The 23,218-nt window shown below is 36.6% G+C and overlaps 1 protein-coding gene and 1 pseudogene across 1 annotated transcript in view; both read left to right on the top strand.

Annotated features, from left to right (window-relative positions):
• The first annotated feature begins 6,447 nt into the window (after nucleotides 1-6,447).
• Nucleotides 6,448-6,713, top strand: LOC125931763 (non-histone chromosomal protein HMG-14-like; annotated as a pseudogene).
• Nucleotides 6,714-16,307: 9,594 nt separating this feature from the next.
• CDX4 (caudal type homeobox 4) overlaps nucleotides 16,308-23,218 on the top strand; it is a 79,423-nt gene continuing 72,512 nt past the window's right edge. Inside the window, 1 exon segment of the mRNA XM_049643260.1 lies at nucleotides 16,308-16,375. Coding sequence (XP_049499217.1) covers nucleotides 16,308-16,375 — 68 coding nt within the window.

The raw sequence follows: 23,218 nt of genomic DNA on the forward strand, positions 1-23,218 counted from the left end.
TTTCCAAAACAGAGGAAAAGGCAGAGGAATGCAAAATGCAAAAATGAAAAATGCAAAAATGGAGGAATTTATCCCAAATGAAAGAACAAGATAAGGTCATGGTCAGAGATGTAAACAAAACAGATATAAGTGACATGCAAAATGGAGAATTTATTCTTTCTTTAGTATTCATTCAAATTCCACTTAGTTTACAAACAGCTTAATAGTAGTTTCAGGTTTACAACATACTGATTCAACACTTACAACACCTGGTGCTCATCATACTAATTGCACTATTTAATCCCTTTCAACTATTTACTTCATTCCCCCCCTCCCACACACACCTCCCCTCTAGTAACTATCAGTTTGTTCTCTATAATTAAGAGTTTGTTTCTAGGTTTCTCTCCCTCTCTTTTTTCCCCCTACACTTGTTTGTTTTGTTTCTTAAACTCCATATATGAGTGAAGTGAGTGAAATCATATGGTATGTGTCTTATTCTGACTTATTATGCTTAGTATATACTCTCTACCTCCATCCATGTCTCTGCAAATGGCAACAATTCATTCTTTTTATTGCTGAATAATATTTCATTGTGTATATATACCACTTCTTTATACATTCACCAGTCCATGGACACTTGGGCTGTTTCCATAATTTGACTATTATAGATTATCTTCCTGTAAACATTGCAGTATATGTGCACCTTTGAATTAGTATTCTATGTTTTAGGTAAATACATATTAGTTCAACTGCTGGATCATAGGCTAATACTATTTTTAACTTTTTGAAGGACCTACACACTGTTTTCAAGACTGGCTATACCAGTTTATATTCCTACCAATAGTGCAAGAGTGTTCCCCTTTCTCCACATCCACACCAACACCTGTTGTTTCTTGTGTGGTTGACTTAGTCATTATGACAGGTGTGAAGTGATACCTCATTGTAGATTTCATTTGAATTTCCCTGATGATCAGGAATGTTCAGCATCTTTTCACGTGCCTATTGGCCATCTGTATATCTTCTTTAGAAAAATGTCTATGTTTTCTGCTTATATTTTAATTGAATTATTTGTATTTTGGGTGTTGAGTTTAATAAACTCTTTATGTATTCTGGATACTGACCCTTTATCAGATATGTCATTTACAAAATATCTTCTCTCATTATTTAGGTTGTCTTTCAGTTTGCTGATTGTTTCTTTCACTGTGCAAAATCTTTTTATTTTTATGTAGTCCCCAAAATTTATTTTTCCATATATTCCCTTCCCTCATGAGACATATCTAGAAATATGTTGCTACAGCAGATGTCAAAGAAGTTACTTCCCATGTCCTCTAGGATTTTTAAGATTTCCAGTATCACATTTAGGTCTTAATCCATTTTTGAATTTATTTTTGTGTATAGTGTAATAAAGTGGCCCAGTTTCGTTGTTTTGCATGTTGCTGTCCAGTTATCCCAACACCATTTGTTGAAACTGTCTTTTTCCCATTGGATAGTCTTCCCTGATTTGTCAAAGATTAATTGACCATATAGTTATGGGAAGACATTCCATGCTCATGGATTGGAAAAACAAATATTGTTATAATATCTATACTATCCAAATCAATCTAAATATTTAATGCAAATCCTATCAATATATTTACTGCATTTGTCTCAGGAGTAGAACAAACAATCCTAAATTTTTATGGAACTACAAAAGACCCCAAATAAACAAAGCAACCTGAAAAATAAAAGTAAACCTGGAGACATCACAATTCTGGGATTCAACTCATATTAAAAAGCTGTAGAAATAAAAAATACACATATAGATAAATAGAACAGAATAGAAAACCCAGAAATAAACACTCAAGTATGTGGTCAATTAATCTTCAACAAAGCTGATGGAAAAATTAAAGCAGAGATCATAAGGTTATTCACTGGGCTTGAGAAAAGAATAGAAGACATCAGTCAAACCCTTACCACAGAGATAAAAGAGTTTAAAAAAAAAAGAATCAAAGAAGAAGAGTGCAATAAATGAGATTGGAAATGTACTTTCTGCAATGAAAAGCAGGCTAGAAGAAGCTGAAGAATGAATTACTGACCTAGAAGACAAAATAATGGAAAGTAATGAAGCTGAAAAAAAGAGAGAAAGGATTATTATGCCACATGGGAATAGACTTAGGGAACTCAGTTACTTCATCAAATATGATAACACTTGTATTATTGGAGTTTCAGAAAAAAAAGAAGAGGGCAGAAAATGTATTTGAGGCAATAGCTGAAAACATTCCTAATATGGGGAATAAAACTGACATCCAGATCCAGGACACGCAGAGAACTCCCATCAAAATCAACAAAAGAGGGTCATCATCAAGACATATTGTAATTAAATTTGCATTATATAATGATGAATTAAAAATCTTAAAAGCATCAAGACAAAGGAAGTTTATAATTTACTAGGGAACACCAATAAATCAAACTAGAGTGGTATAATATTCAAAATGATAAATGGGAAAAATCTGCAGTCAAGAATACTCTATCCAGAAAGGTTATCATTCCAAATCAAAACCAAATGTGTTCGTGGCCACTAAACCAACTCGCAAGAAACATTAAAGGACACTCTTTGAATGGAAAGGAAAGACCAAAAGTGAGAAAGAAAAGAAAGGAACAGAAAAAAATCTCCAGGAAAAATGACAAAACAAGTAAGAAATGGCAAAAAAATACATATCTATCAATAATTACTCTGAATGTAAGTGGACTAAATGCTCCAATCAAAAGACATAGGGTGTCAGAATGGAAGAAAAAACAAGACTCATCTATATGCTGCCCACAAGAGACTCATTTTTGACCTAAAGACATTTGCAGATTGAAAATGAGAAGATGAAGAAATATTTTCCATGCAAGTCGATGTCAAAAGAAAGCCAAAGCAGCAATACTTATATCTGTCAAACTATATTGCAGACAAAAGATTGTAACAAGAGACAAAGAAAGGCACTGTATCATAATAAAAGGGTCTATCTAACAAGATCTTAAAATTATAAATATTTATGCCCCAAACATGAGTGCACCCAAATATATAAAATAATTAATAACAAATATAAAGGAACTAATTGATAATACAACAATAGTAGGGGACATTAACACTTCACTTACATCAATGGACAGATTATCTAGACAGAAAATCAATAAGGAACCAAGAGTTTTGAATGACACACTGGACCAGATAGACTTAACAGATATATTCAGAATGTTCCATCATAAAATGACAGAATACACATTCTTGTCAAGTGCAAAAATTGACAATGTGCAAAATAGATCACATACTAGGCCACAAATCAGGCCTCAACAAGTACAAAAAGATTAAGCTCATACCATGCATATTTTCTAACCACAACACTATGAAACCTGAAGTCAACCACAAGAAAAAATTTGGGAAGACCATAAATATATGGAAGTTAAACGATATGATTTCAAAAATGAATGGGTAAACCAGGAAATCAAATAAGAAATTAAGAAGTACATTGAAACAAATGAAATGAAAACACGAGGTCCAAAAACTTTGGGATGCAGCAAAAGAGGTAAAAAGAGGGAAGTATACAGCAATACAGGTTTACTTCAAGAAGCAAAAGAGAAACTTCAAATAAATATCCTAACCTCATCTAAAGGAGCTAGAAAAAACAACAAACAAAGCCTAAAGCCAGCAGAAGAAGGGAAATAATAAATATGAGAGCAGAAATAAATGATACACAAACTAAAACAAAAAACAAAAAACAATAGAACAGATGAGTGAAACCACGAGCTGGTTCTTTGAAAAAAGTTAATAAAAATGATAAATGTCTACCCAGAGTTATCAAAAGGGAAAAAGAACCCAAATAAATAAAGCCATAAATGAAAGAGAAATAACAAACACCATCACAGATATACAAGCAATTATAAAAGAGTATTATAAAGAACTATATACCAACAAATTGGATATCCTCGAAGAAATGGATAAATTCCTAGAAAGATATAAACTACCAAAACTGAAATGGGAAGAAGTAGAAAACTTGAACAGACTGACAACCAACTAAGAAATTGGATCCGTAATAGAAAATCTCCCATCAAACAAAAGCCCAGAGCCAGATAGCTTCACAGGGAAATTCTACCAAGCATTTAAAGAAGAGTTAATATGCCTGGGTGGCTCAGTTTAAGTGTCCAACTTCATCTCAGGTCATAATCTCATGGTTTGTGGGTTTGAGCCCTGAATTGGGCTCTGTGCTGACAGCTCAGAGTCTTAAGCCTGCTTCAGGTTCTTTGTCTCCCTCTTTCACTGTCCTCCCCCGCTCACACTCTGTCTCTCTCTGTCTCTCAAAAAACAAATAAAAATAAAATGCTAAAAAAAAAAATTAAAGAGTTAATACCTATTCTTCTCAAACTATTCCAAAAAATAGAAATGGATGGAAAACTTCCAAATTCATTCTATGAGGCCATCATTACTTTGATTCGAAAACCAGACAGACTCCACTGAAAAAGAGAATTACAGGCCAATATCCCTGATGAACATGAATGCAAAAATTCTCAGTAAAATACTAGCAAATTGTATCCAACAGTGTATTAATGGAGTTATTCACTATGATCAAGTGGGATTCATTCCTGGGCTGCAAGGGTGGTTCCATATTCACCAATCAATCAACATGATACACCACATTAATAAAAGAAAGGATAAGAACCATATGACCCTTTCAATAGATGCAGAAAGAGCATTTGACAAAATACAACATCCATTCATAATAAAAAACCCTCAACAAAGTAGGATTAGAGAGAACAAAACTCAACATAATAAAGACCATATATTAAAAACCCACAGCTAATATCCTCCTCAATGGGGAAAAACTGAGAGCTTTTCCCCTATGGTCAGGAACAAGATAGCGTTGTCCACTCTGACCATTGTTATTTAACACAGTACTGGAAGCAATCGCACAGTAATCAGTCAACAGAAAAAAATAAAAAGTATCCAAATTTGCAAGGAAGAAATCAAACTTCCACTATTTTCAGGTGACATGATACTGTATATAGTAAATCCAAGAGACTCCACCAAAAAAATTGCTAGAAGTGATACATGAATTCAGTAAAGTCGCAAGATACACAATCAATGTACAGAAATCTGTTACATTTCTATACACCAATAATAAATCAGCAGGAAGAGAAATTAAGGAATCAATCTCATTTATAACTACACCAAAAACCATAAGATTACTAGGAATAAACCTAACTAAAGAAGCAAAAGAACTGTACTCTGAAAACCATAAAACACTGATGAAAGAAATTGAAGATAACACAAGCAAATGGAAGAATGCTCCATGATCATGCACTGGGAAAAACAATGTTGTTAAAATGTCCATATTACCCAAAACAATCTACACATTTAATGCAATACCTATCAAAATATCAACAGCATTTTTCCAGAGGAAGAACAAACAATCCTAAAATTTGTATGGAGTCACAAAAGACCCTGAATAGTCAAAGTAGTCTTGAAAAAAAGAAGCAAAGCTGTAAGCATCACAATTCCAGACTTCAAGTTATAATACAAAGCTATGGTGATGAAGGCAGTATGGTACTGGCAGAAAAAACAGACACATAGATCAATGGAACAGAATAGAAAACCCAGAAATGGACCCACAAATATATGGTCAACTCATCTTTGACAAAGCAGCCATAATAATGTCTTACTAGATATATCTCCTGGGGCTAGGGAAACAAAAGCCAAAGTAAACCATTGGGACTTCACCAAAATAAAAGGCAAAGGAAACAATCAATAAAACTAAAAGACAAACTACTGAATGGGAGAAGATATTTGAAAATGGCATATCTGATAAGGGGTAATTATCCAAAATATATAATGAAGTTATAAATCTCAACACCCTAAAAACAAATAATCCAGTTCAAAAATTGCAAGAAGACATGAACAGACATTTTTCCAAAGAATACATACAGATGGCTAACAGATACATGAAAGATGCTCAACATCACTCATCATCAGGGAAATACAAATCAAAACTACAATATGATATCATCTCACACTAGTCAGATGGCTAGAAACAGCAACACAGGGATAAAAAGGTGTTGCCAAGGATTAAAAAAAATGGTAATCTTTCTTACACTATTGGTTGCAATGGAAACTGGATAGCCACAATGGAAAAAGTATCAAGGTTCCTCAATATGTTAAATATAGAACAGCCTTATGATCCAGCAATTGCACTGCTATGTATTTACCCAAAGAATACAAAAATACTAATTTGAAGGGATACATGCACCCTGATGTTTATAGCAGCATTATCAACAATAGCCAAATTATGGAAAGAGCCCAAATGTCCACCAACTGACGAATGGATAGAGAGTATGTGGTGTAACAGCTCTAGAAGTGGAAGGGGTGGCAGCAGCCAGGCAGCTCAGCTTTAGGAAGGCTCTAAGCATGCTGAGATCTGCAGGCCCCTGGCACAAGCCTGCCCCACCACCACTATGCCCAAGAGGAAGGTTAGCTCTGCAATAGGGGCATTGAAAGAAAAGCCCAAGAGGAATTCAGCAAAAGTGCTCCTGCAAAAGTGTAAAGGAAGCCAAAAAGGACAGCAGAAAATGATAAAGGGAAGCAAAAGGAAAGGGAAGCAAAGGGAAAACAGGCTGCAGTGGCTAACCAAGAAAGATTTACTTGCAGAAAATGGAGACCCTAAAAATGAGGAGCCTCAGTCTCTGATGAAGCAGGAGAGAAAGAAGCCAAGTCTGATTAATATCATATGCCATTTCTTATCAGTGGTCTTTTGCCCCCTTCTTCTATAATCCAAAGGAGTATTTTTATCAACTATTTTGTAAATTCAAGTTTTTTAGTAGCTCTAGAACACTTTTAAGAAGGAAGGAATCCCATAACATCTCATTTTTAAAGTGTAAATGCTTTAAGAGGTGAAATCAGAGGAGTTAATATGGTGGAGAAGTAGGGGGACCCTGGGCTTTTCTCGCCCCTCAAACACAGCTTTATTGAGGTCAGATCACTTGGAACACCCAAGAAATCAAGCTGAAGACTGGTAGAAGGATATCTACAGTTGGAGGAAGACAGCGTGGCAGGTGCAAGGTGCACTGAAGTGAATTGGGGGAGAGAAAAACTGCGCTGCAGCAGAAGGGAGGGAACCGTTTCCAAAGAGAGACAAGGGAGAGAAAGAGAGAGGTGTTGCGAGAGTGCAGCATCAGGTTAGCACAAGAGGAAAACCTCTCTGGATCAAGGACTGGGGAGTGAGAAATACTGAATGTCACAGGTTTTTTTTGCAAACAGCATTTGGAGATCAAACTCAGGTTTTGAAAGTGCGCTCCTGGCAAGAAAGAGGGAGCTGGCACTGGAGTGCATAGCGTGGTGTAGGAATCTCCAGGGAACACTGGGAAAGAACATTCCTTTTCCTGGAGTACTTTTGGAAAAGGGTATATTGCGTCTCCAAGGACAAGAGACCCTGTAGGTGCCAGCGAAAAGCCTTTCATCATCAGGGGACAGAGGTGCATACAGCCAGAGGGCATATAAACTTTTTGCTGCTTTTAGAGGTGCTACATCATAGATGCCCTGCATGGCACAGGCATAGGACTATTTACTGGGGACAAAGGATATCAGAAATAGTGTGGAGAAGCTCTGCCTTGGAGGAGGGGGGTGGGTCCATGTAGTGCCAAGTCCTTTAAGACTTTGAGTTTTGAATTCCAGCCATGCACCAAAGAAAAACCAAAAGAGAGCTGTGGCACAGGATGAGCTGACTGCCCTTGCTATTTTATGAGAGCTGCCTGGACAGCAGGGGTGTGAGATCCCCTTTCCAGGGACTAGAAAGAGGGTTGGCACCATTTTACCCCAAACACCAACACAGAGGGACTTAGAGAGCAACACAGCAGCTCCCAGTGGAGGTGGGAACGGCTTACACCAAAATCTACCCCCCTGTTCCTGCAACTGTTTATATACTGGAGCAAGACTGACTCTAAGCCAACGCAACAGGACTATCCACCAGAAGACCAGCAGAGGAAGCACCCCACATGCTATACTGAAAATCGAGTGTTTCAAAACAACATCTGCAGTTCTGGTGGAAATACAAGCAAGTTTCCTTTTTTCTTTTTTGTTTCTTCTTTTTCCTTCTTTTCTTCTTTTGGAATCGGGCTCATAGTTTTTTCTTCGTTTGTTTCCTTTTCTCTCTCTTTTTTTAAAAAATCAGTCTTCTTTTTTTTCTTTTATTTTTCTTTCTTTTTTCCCATTTTTTGTGTGTGTCTTTTTCTTTAGAATCAACCTGATAGTATTTTGATTCTTTGTTTTGTTTCTTTCCCTTTCTTTTTTTCTCTTTGGGGATCAAGATTTTTTGTTTGTCCTTTTTTCCAGAGTTATTTTACAAGCAAACCAAACCACACCTAGTTAAAGGTCCAGACACTCCCCACCTCAAGCAAAGAGGAGTTCTGCAGAGGATTAACCAATGGGGAAGAGCAGCCAAAATGCAACAACAGAGTGCACAGAGCATTCCCCGGAAACACTTCCTGAATTGCCAGGCCTTGGACAGTATATGACCCCTTTTTAATATAGCATTACTCTCAGGTGCAGGAAAGATAATAAACTTTTAAAACACCCAAAAGATAGAAACATAGACAAAATGACAAGACATAGGAATTCTCCCCAAAAGAAAGGTCAAGAATAAATCACAGCCAGGGACTTTCTCAAAACAGATATAAGCAATATATCTGAGCAGGAATTTAGACCAACAGTCATAAGACTAATACCTTTGTTTGAAAAAATATATAAGCCTTTGCTGCAGAGATCAAACACAAAAACTAGGCAAGCTGAAATAAAAAATGCTATAACTGAAATGCAAAACAGACTGGATTCAGTGACAATGAGGATTGAAGAAGCATAGTAGAGAATAGGTGATGTAGAAGACAAAACTATAGAAAATAATGAAGGTGAAAAGAAGAGGGGAAAATAAACTACTATATCATGAGAAGAGACTTAGGGAACTTGGTGATTCCATAAAACAAACAATACCCATATCATAGGAGTCCTAGAAGAAGAAGAGCAGGAAAAGGGTGCAGAAGGTTTATATAGCTGAGAACTTCCCTAATCTAGGGAAGGAAACAGGCATTTGAGCCAAGAAGCAAAGAAAACTCCCCTCAAAATCAACAAAAACAGGTCAATAGCACAACATATCATAGTGAAACTTGCAAAACAAAGATAAAGAGAGAATTCCGAAAACAGCTAGGGACAAAAGGTCCTTAATCTACAAGGGTAGACAGATAAGATTATCAGCTGGCCTCCACTGAAACTTGGCTGGCTAGAAGGGAGTGGCAGGAAATATTCAACGTGATGAATGGGGAAAATATGCAACCAAGTATTATTTATCTAGCAAGACTGTCATTCAGAATAGAAGAGATAGACTTTCCCAGACAAACAAAAACTAAAGGAGTTCATGACCAATAAACCAGCCCTGAAAGAAACTTTAAGGGGGACACTGAGTGTAGAAAAAAAGACCAAAGCAACAAAGACTACAAAAGATCATACAACATCACCAGAAACAACTCTAAAGGTAACACAATGGCACTAAATTCATATCTTTCAATAATCACTCTGAATGTAGATGGACTAAATGCTCCAATCAAAAGACATAGGGTATCAGAATGGATAAAAAAAAAAAAACAAGATCCATTGGTATGCTTCCTACAAGAGACTCATTTTAGACTGGAAGACACCTGCAGACCGAAAGTGAGGGGATAGAGAACCATCTATCCTGCTAATGGAGGTCAAAAAGAAAGCCAGAGTAGCCACATTTATATGTCAAACTAGATTTTAAAACAAAGACTGTAACAAGAGATGAAGAGGGTATTATATCTTAATTAAAATGTCTATCCATCAAGAAGGCCTAACAATTGTAAATATTTATGATCCCAACTTGAGAGAACCCAAGTATATAAAACAATAATAACAAACATAAAGAAACTCTTTGATAATAATACAATAATAGTAGGGGATTTACTACCCACTTATAGTAATGGACAGATAATCTAAGCAAAAGCCACAAGGAAATAATGGCTTTGAATGACACACTGGACCAATAACTGAACAGATATATTCAGAACATTTAATCCTAAAGCAGAAGAATATACATTCTTTTCAAGTGCACATAGAACATTCTCCAGAATAGATCACATAACTGGGTCACAAATCAGCCCTCAACAGATACAAAAAGATCGAGATCGTACCATGCATATTTTCAGATCACAACACTATAAAACTTGAAGTCAACCACAAGAAAAAATTTAGAAAGCTTTCAAATACATGGAGGTTAAATACCATCCTACTAAAGAATGAATGGATTAACCAGGAAATTAAAGAAGAAATAAAAAATACATGGAAGTCAATGAAAATAAAAACACTACAGTCCAGAGCCTTTGGGATGCAGCAAAGGCAGTCCTAAGAGGAAAGTATGTTGCAATTCAGGCCTATTTCAAGAAGCAAGAAATGTCCCAAATACACAATCCAACCTTATACCTAAGGAGCTAGAAAAGGAACATCAAATAAAGCCTAAATCCAGCAGAATAAGGGAAATAAAGATTAGAGCAGAAATAATCAATATAGAAACACCACCACCACCACCAACAACAACAACAACAAGAAAACAATAGATCAACAAAACTAGGAATTGGTTCTTTGAAAGAATTAACAAAATTGATAAACCTCTGGCCAGAATGCTGAAAAAGAAAAGAGAGAGAGCACAAGTAGATAAACACACACACATACACACACACACACACACACACACACACAGAGAGAGAGAGAGAGAGAGAGAGAGAGAGAGATTATAATGAACACCACAGAAACACAAACACTTAGAATACTATGAAAAATTATATGCCAACAAAATAGGAAATGTGGAAGAAATGGACAATTTCCAGGGTTCCTGGGTGGCTCAGGTGGTTAAGCCTCCAACTCTAGATTTCAGCTCAGGTCATGGTCTCATGGTTCTTGAGTTCAAGCCCCACATCAGGTTCCTCCATGACACTTGGAGCCTGCTGAGGATTCTCTCTCTATGCCCCTCCCTGACTCATGCTTTCTCTCTCAAAAATAAACTTCAAAAAATGAACAAATTCCGAGAAATTCACAAAATTCTACCAGACATTTAAAAAGAGTTAATACATAGTCTTCTCAAACTGTTCCAGAAAATAGAAATGGAAGGAAAGCTTTCAAACTTATTCTGTGAATCCAGCGTTACCTTGATTCCAAAAGCAGACAAAGACTAAAAAGGAGAATTACAGGTCAATATCTCTGATGAAACTGGATGAAAAAATCCTCAATTAGATACTAGCAAATTGAATTCAACAGTACGTTAAAATAATTATTCATCAGGGGCACCTGGCTCAGTCAGTTGAGTATCATACTCTTGGTTTTGGCACAGGTCATGATCCCAGGGTGGTGGGGTCAAGTCCCATGTCAGGCTCTGCACCAAGAATTGAGCCAGCTTAAGATTCTCTCTCTCTCTCTCTCTCTCTCTCTCTCTCTCTCTGTCTCTCTGTCTATGAAAGAAAAGAAAAGAAAAAAGAGGAAAAAAAAACAATTATTCACCACAATCAAGTGGGATTTATTACTGGGCTTCAGGGCTGGCTCAATATTTGCAAATCAATCAGTGTGATATACCACATTAATAAAAGAAAGGATAAGAACCACATAATCCTGTCAATGGACACAAAAATCATTTTACAAAATAAAGCATCCATTTTTCATAAAAACTCTCAACAAAGTAGGGATAGAAGGAACATACCTCAACATCATAAAGCCCATACACAAAAGACCCACAGATAATAGAATCCTCAATGGGGAAAAACTGAAAGTCTTTCCCCTGTGTCAAGAAGAAGACAAGGATGTCCACTATTATTTAACATAGTACTAGAAAACTTAGCCTCAGCAGTCAGACAACAAAAAATAATAATAATAAAGCGCATACAAATCAGCACGAAGCAAGTCAAATTTTCACTATTTGCAGATGACATAATACTCTATGTAGAAAACACAAAGGACTCCACCAAAAAATTACTAGAACTAAAACATGAATTCAGTACAGTTGCAGGATGTAAAATCAACATGGAGAAATCTGTTGCATTTCTATACACCAATAATGAAGCAGCAGAAAAAGAAATCAAAGAACCAGTCCTATTTGCAATTGGAACAATAACAGTAAGATACATAGGAATAAACCAAACTAAAGAGGTAAAAGATCTATACTCTGAAAACTGTGAAACACTGATGAAAGAAATTGAAGAGGACACATAAATAAAAAAGAATTCCATGCTCATGGATTGGGAGAACAAACATGATTAAAATGTCTATACTACCCAAAGCTATCTACACATTTAATGCAATCCCTAACAAAATACCACCAGCATTCTTCACAGGGCTAGATCAAACAATCCCAAAATTTGTATGGAACCAAAACACCCCAAATAGCCAAAGCAATCCTGAGAGAGAAAAACAAAACTGGAGGCATCACAATTCTAGATTTCAAGCTATATTACAAAGCTGTAGTCATCAAGACGGCATGGTACTGGCACAAAAACAGACACATAGATCAATGGAACACAATAGAAAACCCAGATAGACCCACAACTATATGATCAACTCGTCTTTGACAAAACAGGAAAAAATGTCCAATGAAAAAAGACAGTATCTTCAACAAATGGTGTTGGGAAAACTGGATTGTAATGTGCAGAAGACGAAACTAGGCCACTTTCTTTCACCATACACAAAAATAAGTTCAAAATGGATGAAAGACCTAAATATGATACAGGAAACCATCAAGATCCTAGAGGAGAACATAAGCAGCAACCTCTTTGACCTTGGCCAGAACAACATTGTACTAGACACATCACTGAAGACAAGGGAGACAAAAGTGAACAGACTTATTGGTACTTCACAAAAATAAAAAGCTTCTGCAGAGTGAAGGAAACAGTCAACAAAACTAAATAACAGCCTACCCAATGGGAGAAGATATTTGTAAATGACATATCTGATAAAGGGTTAGTATCCAAAATCTACAAAGAACTTATCAAACTCAATACCAAAAAACAAACAACCCAGTTAAGAAATAGGTAGAAGACATGAATAAACACTTAAAGAAAACATCCAGATGGCTAACAAACACATGAAAAGAAGGGTGCCTGGGTGGCTCAGCTGGTTTAATGTATGACTTTGGCTTGGGTCATAAAAGGAAAATAACTTTTTTATGTACAGAAGAACCCCCACAAGGCTATGAGTGGATTTTTTAGGAGAAACACGGCAGGCCAGAAGGGAATAGCAAGATATATTTAAAACGCTGAAAGAAAAAAAAATTCCAACCAATAATACTTTACTTCTCCAAGTTATCATTCAGAATTGAAAGATAGAGTTTTCCAGACAAGAAAAAGCTGAAGGAGTTCATCACTATTAAACAAGCTTTACAAGAAATGTTAAAAGGATTTATTTATTTTGTAATGTTTATTTATTTTTGAGAGAGAGAGACATAGTGTGAGCAGGGGAGGGGCAGAGAGAAAGAGAGACACAGAATCCAAGGCAGGCTATTGTTGATAATGCTGCTATAAACATTGGGGTGCATATACCCTTCCAAATCTGTATTTTTGTGTTTTTTGGGTAAATACATAATAGTGCAATTGCTGGATTGTATGGTAGTTTTACTTTTAGTTTCTTCAGGAACCTACATACTGTTCTCCAGAGTGGCTGCACCAGTTTGCATTCCCACCAACAATGCAGGAAGGTTCCCCTTTCTCCACATCCTCGCCAACACATGCTTTTTCTTGTGTTGTTAATTTTAGCCATTCTGACAGGTGTGAGGTGGTATCTCATTGTGGTTTTTATTTGTATTTCTCTAATAAAGAGTAATGTTGAACATCTTTTCAGGTGTTTTTTAAATTTGTTTAACGTTTATTTTTGAAAGAGAGAGAGAGAGACAGAGCCTGAGTGGGGGAGGGGCAGAGAGAGAGGGAGACACAGAATCCAAAGCAGGCTCCAGGCTCTGAGCCATCAGCACAGAGCCCGATGCGAGGCTCGAACCCATGAACTGTGAGATCATGACCTGGTCTGAAGTCAGACGCTTAACTGACTGAGCCACCCAGGCGCCCCTGAAATTTTTTGTAAAGTTTATTTATTTTTGAGAGAGAGAGAGAGAGCGAGCACGCACGAGCAGGGGAGGAGCAGTGAGAGACGGAGACAGAGGATCCAAAGCAGGGTCTGTGCTGACAGCAAAGAGTCTGATGAGGGGCTCAAACTCATGAACCATGATAGTCTTGTGGGAGTTCTTCTGTACATAAAAAGTTATTTTTCTTTTATTGCTTTTAAATTTCTCTCCTTGTCTTTAATTTTTGACATTTTAATTATAATGTGTTTTGATGAGGAACTCTATAAGTTCCCCTCATTTGGATTCTCTGAGCTTCCTGTATGTGGATGTCTGTTTTCTAGTCCCAGATTAGGGACGTTTTCAGCCATTATTTCCTCAAATATATTTTTCAATTCAGTTACTGTATTCTTCAGCTTCATGACTTTTGTTTGATATGTTCTTATGTTTTCTTTCTCTTTGTTTATATTCTCGACTGTGTTCATTGTTTCTTCTCCCAAGTTGGTGAGCATCTTTGTGACCATTACTATGAGCTTTTTATCAAGTAAATTACCTATTTTCACTTTATTAAGGGTTTTTCTGTCACTTTATCTTGTTCTTTCATTTGGAACATTTTCCTCTGTTTCCTCATTTTTCTTGACTCCCTGTTTCCATGCATTAGATGAAATAGCCACTTCTCCCCCTCTTGAAAAAGTGGTCTCGAGGCGCCTGGGTGGCGCAGTCGGTTAAGCGTCCGGCTTCAGCCAGGTCACGATCTCGCGGTCCGTGAGTTCGAGCCCCGCGTCAGGCTCTGGGCTGATGGCTCGGAGCCTGGAGCCTGTTTCCGATTCTGTGTCTCCCTCTCTCTCTGCCCCTACCCCGTTCATGCTCTGTCTCTCTCTGTCCCAAAAATAAATAAAAAACGTTGAAAAAAAATTAAAAAAAAAAAAAAAGAAAAAGTGGTCTCATGTAGGATATGAACCTTATCATTCAATCTTGCCCTAGCTTATGGTCGTCTTGCAAACTTTTGTGATAGTCCTGGGAGCCTATTTAATTTTTAATAGCTCCCAGTAGCTGAGGGTGTTATCTAAAAGGGGAAGTTCTCAGTCAGCACTCAGAATCAGACTGATTGGAAGCCATACCCTTAGGCAGCAGCATTTTTAAAATGCAAATATATACAGTCCTGTGATCTGCAAGTGTAAGCCCTGATGGCCACCATAGACCATGTTAAAGTTTCCTCTGAGTGTCACCAGAAAAAAAAAATGGACTGTAGATTACTGTATATGTTCTTTTCTTGGATATACTAGCAAACTGTAGCAAGACAGAGGGAGATTACAAATGTGGTATTTCCCAGCCTATGTACCCTGAAAGGATCATAGATTTCTTGTGTGCCAAACCTGAAGCCTGCCCCTCAGACTAAAGCTCGAGGACAAGAAAATAGGCCTTTTTCACAGAACAACTTGGGGTATGCTTCAGTCTGCTGTCTGTGAAGTGCCCTAAGAGTAGTTGCCTACTAAAATCTGTCTCTTCAACTGTTACAGTCCTATGGGTCCCAGAAACACGAGTTCTTCTTCCCACAAGAGCCAGGTGATCAAGGGGCATCCCTTGGGTAGCAGCCACAAAACCCAGGACATCAGATGTAAAAGCCAGGTAATCAGACATAAGAAAGAGCTCCCTTTCTAGAGATAGTGGCACTCTGGTGTGTGGCAGAGGAAGAATGCAAGGATAGTGCCTGTCTTTCAAGGCCTCTGGAAAGATTTACTGTCAGCCCTTATATGTGTACCCAATTAGAAACCTACTCCTCAGTCTACAGCTATGATGATAAGCTTATAGACCTCTTTCACAGAAATTCTGAGCTTGTAGGTCTGTTTCCTCTTGCTGTGCCTGAGGTTTGTAGCTATTTAAGAACACTTTTTTCCATTAGTTACAGTCTTGTGGGATCCACAAGTGAAAGCCCCACTGGCCTCCAGGGTCAAGAAATATAATAGTGCCCCCTGGAACCAGCTTCAAAAATCAGGGCACCAGAAAAGGGTATAAGCTCCTTTCTGTTCAGCTGCAGTGAAACAAAGGGAGAGTGCAAAAATAGTGTCCACCAACTTCTGCTTTCCCAGAGTACCTTCATAGACATATAGAAGAGTGACAGACCAGAAGCCTGCCTCTTAGTCCAAAGCTTCTAAACAAGCATAAGACCTCTTCCTCAGGAAGACTAGAAGTGTGTTTTAGTCTTCCTTTGGGAAGTCTGCCATGAACTGTATCTCTAGTTGTTATAGTCCCATGGGACCCAAGAACACAAGATACCCTAACCTCAAGAGGTAAGTGGTAAAGTGGTGTTCCCTGGGCAGCAACCTGAAAAACAGTGACACCAGACATAAAGTCAGGAGCACAAGATGTGTGTAAAATCTCCCTTCAGGAAGATACTGGTGCTCTGAAGCACAGCAGAAGAAGAGAATGAAGATGGTGGCTGCTGATTAAAAAAGAAGAAGGTCCAGAGTAAAAAAAAAAAAAAAAAAAGAGAGAGAGAGAGAGAGAGAGAGAGAGAGAGATGGTGGCCACAGGTTTCAGAAAGGTAGAGGGAGAGTGTGAAAATGACACCCTCCATACTCCATCCCTGGAGAGTATCCAAGTAGGCTCCTGCCCTTTCAGCCAATACTTTAGCAAATAAATCTCTTTCACATAAAGTCTGGGCACTTTTCAAACTGCTGCTTATGCACTAGGCCCTGGGGTGAGTGTGTCTGCTCACAAGCCTTTTAAGAGCCAGCTCTCAAATTGCTACAGAACTTTGGGTATTATGGTCACAAGCCTGTCGGTTTTCAAAGGCAGATGATTGGGAGGCTTATCTCTTAGGAGCAGACGTTAAAAGTTGGGATGGCTGATATAAGCTATAAACCTTATGTTCCTCACAAAGAAGCTCCAGGTTTGTGAGTTTCCTTTCTTTTTTTTTAATTTTTAAATGTTTATTTTTATTTTTTGAGAGAGAGAGACAGAGTATGAGCGGGGGAGGGGCAGAAAGAGAGAGGGAGACACAGAATCCAATGCAGACTCCAGGCTCTGAGCTGTCCGCACAGAGCCTGACGTGGCTTGACCCCACAAGCTGTGAGATCATGACCTAAGCTGAAGTCAGATGCTCAACTGACTGAGCCACCCAGGCACCCCTGTGAGTTTCCTTTCTAATAAAGGGTCACCACACCAAGAGTGGGGTTTATGGTGAGATGGGGTCTCAGCCTCTTCTACCCACTTTGATGTGATATTTTTCTCATTTGCCTACTATGAAAGAAAGAGTTGTTAAGCTAGTTTTCAGGTATTTTAAAAAGTAAACCATTTTATATGTAGCTGTAGATTTGCTGTGTCCATGGGAGCAGGCGAATTCAGGATCTTCTTACATCACCAACTTAAACCACTTCTAATTTTAGTTATTTGTATTTTCTTTGTTTTGTTCTTTGTCAGTCTAGCCAAAAATTTGTCAATATTATTGATACCTTCAAAAAATCAATTTTTGCTTTCTATGATTTCTGTTTTTATATATATTTTTTAAATTTTGTTTATCTGTGTTCTAATCATTTCCTTTCTTCTGCTAGCTTTAATTTTGTTCTCTTCTTTTTAAATTTAGCAATTTATAGCCATAAATTTCACTCTTAAAACTGGTCTTGTTGCATCTCATAAGTTTGGGTATGTTATGTTTTCATAATCATTTGTCTTTATGTACATATTTTCTAATTTCCTTTGGGATTTCTTCTTTGACCATTGTTTTTTCCAAGACTGCTTTATTTGATTTCCACATATTTGAATTTGCAAATTTTCCTTCTGTTATTGGTTTTTAACTTCATCTTGCTCTGTTGATTAACAGTCTTTCCTTCAATGTATTTCTTTCTTTCATTTTACTATGAGTAGCTAGAAGAAACCATACCACACCTTCAATACTTTACTTGTAAATATCATAAGATAAAATCCAAATCATCATTTAGAAATTCTCCTTTTTATAGAACATAATAGCTTCAGAACACAGTTCAGCTGAGTTTCTGTCACTATATAATAAACTCTTTGTAAATATCATAAGATAAAATCCAAATCATCATTTAGAAATTCTCCTTTTTATAGAACATAATAGCTTCAGAACACAGTTCAGCTGAGTTTCTGTCACTATATAATAAACTCCAGTCTCCATAACATGTTTTTCATCTCCATTTGAATGCTCACCAGCAGTGCCTTTAACATCTATATTTCTAGTAAGTCTCTTTATGATGATTTAGGTATACTCTAAGATTATACGTTTTTCCCTACCATGTTCCCACTTCTTTCTGAGATCTCACTAATAATATCATTAAAATCCATATTTCTAACAGTTTATTTAAGGCAATTAAGACTTTTTCTAACATACTTCTTAAAATTCTTCCAGACTCTAATTCCAAAGTTACTTCTACATTTTTAATGATTCACTACAATAGCAACCCATTTTCAGATACCGAAATCTTATCAATTTGTATTAAAACCAAATACCATTACTTTATTTTTAGAAACATATTACTTTTTGTGAAACTAATACCATTAAATCACTTTAGTTTTCTATTGCTATTATAGCGAATTACCACAAATTTGGTGACCTAAAACAATGCAAAATTATTTATCTTACTATTATTACAATCATCAGAAATCTAAAATGGGTTTCACTGGACTAAAATTAAGCTGTCAGGATTGTGTTACTTCAGGATACTTCTAAGGAGATTCTGTTTTTTTGTCTTTTTTATCTTTTACATGCTGCCTGCATTCCTTGGCTCATGGTCTCTTTCTCTAACTTCAAATCCAAGAACTGCATCATTCTGACTTCTACTTCCCTTTTCTGACACTGATGCTCTTCCTTTATCTTAAAAGTACTTTTATTTTTATATTTGACTTGCTTGCATAATACAAATTTGTCTCACTACCTCAAGATCTTTAACGTAATAACATTTGCAAAGCTTTCTTTCTCCTGTAGATAATATTTTTCAGGATCCAGAAAGTAAGATATGAACATTTTTAATAGGAGCATTTTCCTGCCTACCATATAAACTCTCATCTCAGAAGCTAGAAAACAAATAGCAAAGCAAGCCAGTCATTTAGAATTTAAAAAAATATTAAAGAATAAAAATAAATAAAATAGAAATGGACCCATAATAGAGACAATAAGCAAAGCCATTTTGTTTATGTGAAGAGATTAATTAAAAGTAAGTAAAATACAACTTACAAAAATCATGAATTAAAAAGTGGGTTGTGGCGCCTGGGTGGCTCAGTCGGTTAAGGGTCCGACTTTGGATCAGGTCATGATCTCACAGTTCGTGAGTTTGAGCCCTGCGTCGGGGTCTGTGCTGATGGCTCAGAGCCTGAAGCCTACCTCAGATTCTGTGTCTCCCTCTCTCTCTGCCTTTCCCCCACTAATGCTCTGTCTCTCTCTCTCTTAAAAATAAAGAAACATTAAAATAATATTTTTTAAAAATGTGGACAACACTACATATTCTACACCTTATTAAAAATAGAATATTATGAATAGCTGTATGCAACTAAATAAAACTAAAATAGGGGCACCTGGGTGGCTCAGTCAGTTGAGTGTCCAACTTTGGCTCATGTCATGATCTCACTGTTCTTGAGTTTGAGCCCCACATTGGGCTCTGTGCTGACAGCTTGGAGCCTGGAGCCTGCTTCAGATTCTGTGTCTCCCTCTGTCTCTGCCCCTCCCCCACTTATGCTCTGTCTCTTCCAAAAATAAATTAACATTAAAAATTAAAAAAAAAAGTAAAATAAACAGATGAATTTATTTTAAAAATAACAAAAGAAAAAATGGTAATCAGCTAATTTTTGAATAAATTGAATTCAGTGTTGCATTTATCCCATAAAATTTATTTTATTTTATTTTATTTTATTTTATTTTATTTTTATATTTAAATTTTAGTTAGTTAACTTACAGTGCAATATTGGTTTCAAGTGCTTATCACAAGTGTCCTCCTTAATAACCATCACCCATCTAGCCCATTTCGCACCTACCTCCCTCCATCAACCTATAGCTTGTTCTCTATCATTAAGAGTCTTTTGTGGTTTGTTTCCCTCTCTTTTCTTTCCCGCCATTCCCATATGTTCATCTGTTTCTTAAATTCCACATATGATTGAAATCTTATGATACTTGTCCTTCTCTGATTGACTTATTTTGTTTGGCATAATACATTCTAGCTCCATTCACATCACTGAAGATGGCAAGATTTCAAGCTTTTTAATGGTTGAGAAATATTCCATTATATATATACATATATATATTCCATTATATATATTATATTCCATTATATATATAATATTCATACACACACACACACACACACACACACATATATATATATACCACATCTTCTTTATCCATTCATCAGTTGATAGACATTTGGGCTCTCTCCACAGTTTAGCTATTGTTGATAATGCTGCTATAAACATGCAGGTGCATGGACCCCTTCAAATCTGTATTCTTATAACATTTGGGTAAATACATAATAGTGTAATTGCTGGATTGTAAGGTAGTTTTATTTTTAGTTTCTTGAAGAATCTCCATACTGTTCTCCACAGTGCCAAACTGGCTGTGCCAGTTTGCATTCCCACTAACAGTGCAAAATGGCTCCCCTTTCTCTGCATTTTTACCAACACCTGTTGTTTCCTACGTTGTTAATGTTAGCCATTCTGACAAGTGTGAGGTGGTATCTCATCATGGTTTTGATTTGTATTTCCCTGATGATGAGTGATGTTGAACATTTTTTCATGTGTCAGTTGGCCATCTGGATGTCTTCTTTAGAAAAGTGTCTATTCATGTCTTTTGCCCATTTCTTCACTGGGTTATTTGTTTTTGGGGTGTTGAGTTTGATAGGTTCTTTACAGATTTTGGGTACTATCCCTTTATCAGATATGTCATTTACAAATATCTTCTCCCAATCCATAGGCTGCTTTTAGTTTTGTTAATTGTTTCCTTCACTCTACAGAAGCTTTTTATCTTGATGAAGTCCCAATCATTTGTGTTTGCTTTTGTCTCCCTTGCCTTCAGTGATGTGTCTAGTACAAAGTTGCTCTTGCCAAGGTCAAAGAGGTTGCTGCCTGTATTCTCCTCTAGGATTTTGATGGTTTCCTATCTCACGTTTAGGTCTTTCATCCATTTTGAACTTATTTTTGTGTATGGTGAAAGAAAGTGGCCTAGTGTCAGTCTTCTGCACTTCACAATCCAGTTTTTCCAACACCATTTGTTGAAGGGACTGTCTTTTTTCATTGGACATTCTTTCCTGCTTTGTCAAAGATCTAGGTCTGTCTGGGTTTTCTATTGTGTTCCACTGACCTATGTTTTTGTGCCAGTACCATACTGTCTTGACGACTACAGCTTTGCAATATAGCTCAAAAGCCAGAATTGTGATGCCTCCAGTTTTGTTTTTCTTTCTTAGGATTGTTTTAGCTATTTGGGGTGTTTTGCTTTCATATAAATTTTAGGACTGTTTAATCTAGCCCTGTGAAGAATGCTGGTGGTATTTTGTTAGGGTTTGCATTAAATGTGTAGATAGCTTTGGGTAGTATAAACATTTTAAAAATGTTTGTTCTTCCAATCCATGTGCATGGAATTCTTTTTTATTTCTTTATGTGTCCTCTTCAATTTCTTTCATAAGTCTTCTATAGTTTCCAGAGTATAGACATTTTACCTCTTAAGTTAGGTTTATTCCTATGTATCTTACTGGTTTTGGTGCAATTGTAAATGGGATTGATTCCTTACTTTCTTTCTTTTTTTCCTTTTTTTTTTTTTTTTTTTTTTTGCTGCTTTGCTATTGGTGTATAGAAATTCAACAGATTTCTGCACATTGGTTTCATACAAATTGCTAAATTTATGTATTAGTTCCAGCAATTTTTTGGTGGAGTCTTTCAGGTTTTCTGCATGGAGTATTATGTCATCTGAAAATAATGAAAATTTGACATCTTCCTTGCTTATTTGGATGACTTTTATTTCTTTTCCTTATCTGCTTTCTGAGGCTAGGACTTCTGGTATTATGTTGAACAACAGTGATGAGAGTGGACATGCCTGTCATGTTTCTGATCTTAGGGGGGAAGTTCTCAGTTTTTCCCCACTTAGGATGATATTAGCTGTGGGTCTTTCAAATATGGCCTTTATGATGTTGAAGTATGTTCCTTCTATCCCTACTTTTTTGAGTTTTTTTTTTTTTTATCAAATATGTTGTATTTTGTCAAATGCGTTTTCTGAATCTATTGACAGGATCATATGGTTCTTAACCTTTCTTTTATTATTGTGGAATATCACATTGATTGATTTGCAAATTTTGAACAAGGCCTGCAACTCAGGAATAAATCCCACTTGATCATGGAGAATAATTCTTTTAATGTACTGTTGAATTTAATTTGCTAGTATCTTGTAGAGAATTTCTGCATCCAGTTTCATCAGGGATATAGTATAGTATAGTATTCTATACAATATGAGGGATATAGTAAATATCAGGGATATTTGTCTGTAATTCTCCTTTTTGTGGGGTCTTGGTCTGGTTTTAGAATCAAGGTAATGCTGGCCTCATGGAATGAGATTGGAAGCATTCCTTCCATTATTATATTTTGGAACAGTTTGAGAAGAATAGGTATTAACTGTTCTTTAAGTGTCTGGTAGAATTCCCATGGGAAGCCATCTGGCCAAGACTGTTATTTGTTGGGAGATTTTTTTTTTTTAATTTTTTTTAACATTTATTTATTTTGAGACAGAGAGAGACAGAGCATGAAGGGGGGAGGGGCAGAGAGAGAAGGAGACACAGAACCGGAAGCAGGCTCCAGGATCTGAGCCATCAGCCCAGAGCCTGACGCGGGGCTCGAACTCACGGACCGCGAGATCGTGACCTGGCTGAAGTCGGACGCTTAACCGACTGAGCCACCCAGGCGCCACTGTTGGGAGATTTTTGATAACTGATTCAATTTCTTTGCTAGTTATGGGCCTGTACAAAATCTATTTTTTCCTTTTTCAGTTTTGGTAGTATGTGAGATTCTAGGAATTTGTTCATGTCTTTAAGATTGTCCAGTTTCTTGACATATAATTTTTTATAGTATTATCTTATAATTCTATAATTTTGAATTATTTTCCATAATTTTATCTTCTGTATTGCTATTCACTCCTTTGT

This window comes from Panthera uncia, chromosome X (genome assembly GCF_023721935.1).
Source record: "Panthera uncia isolate 11264 chromosome X, Puncia_PCG_1.0, whole genome shotgun sequence".
Classification (NCBI taxonomy): Eukaryota; Metazoa; Chordata; class Mammalia; order Carnivora; family Felidae; genus Panthera; species Panthera uncia.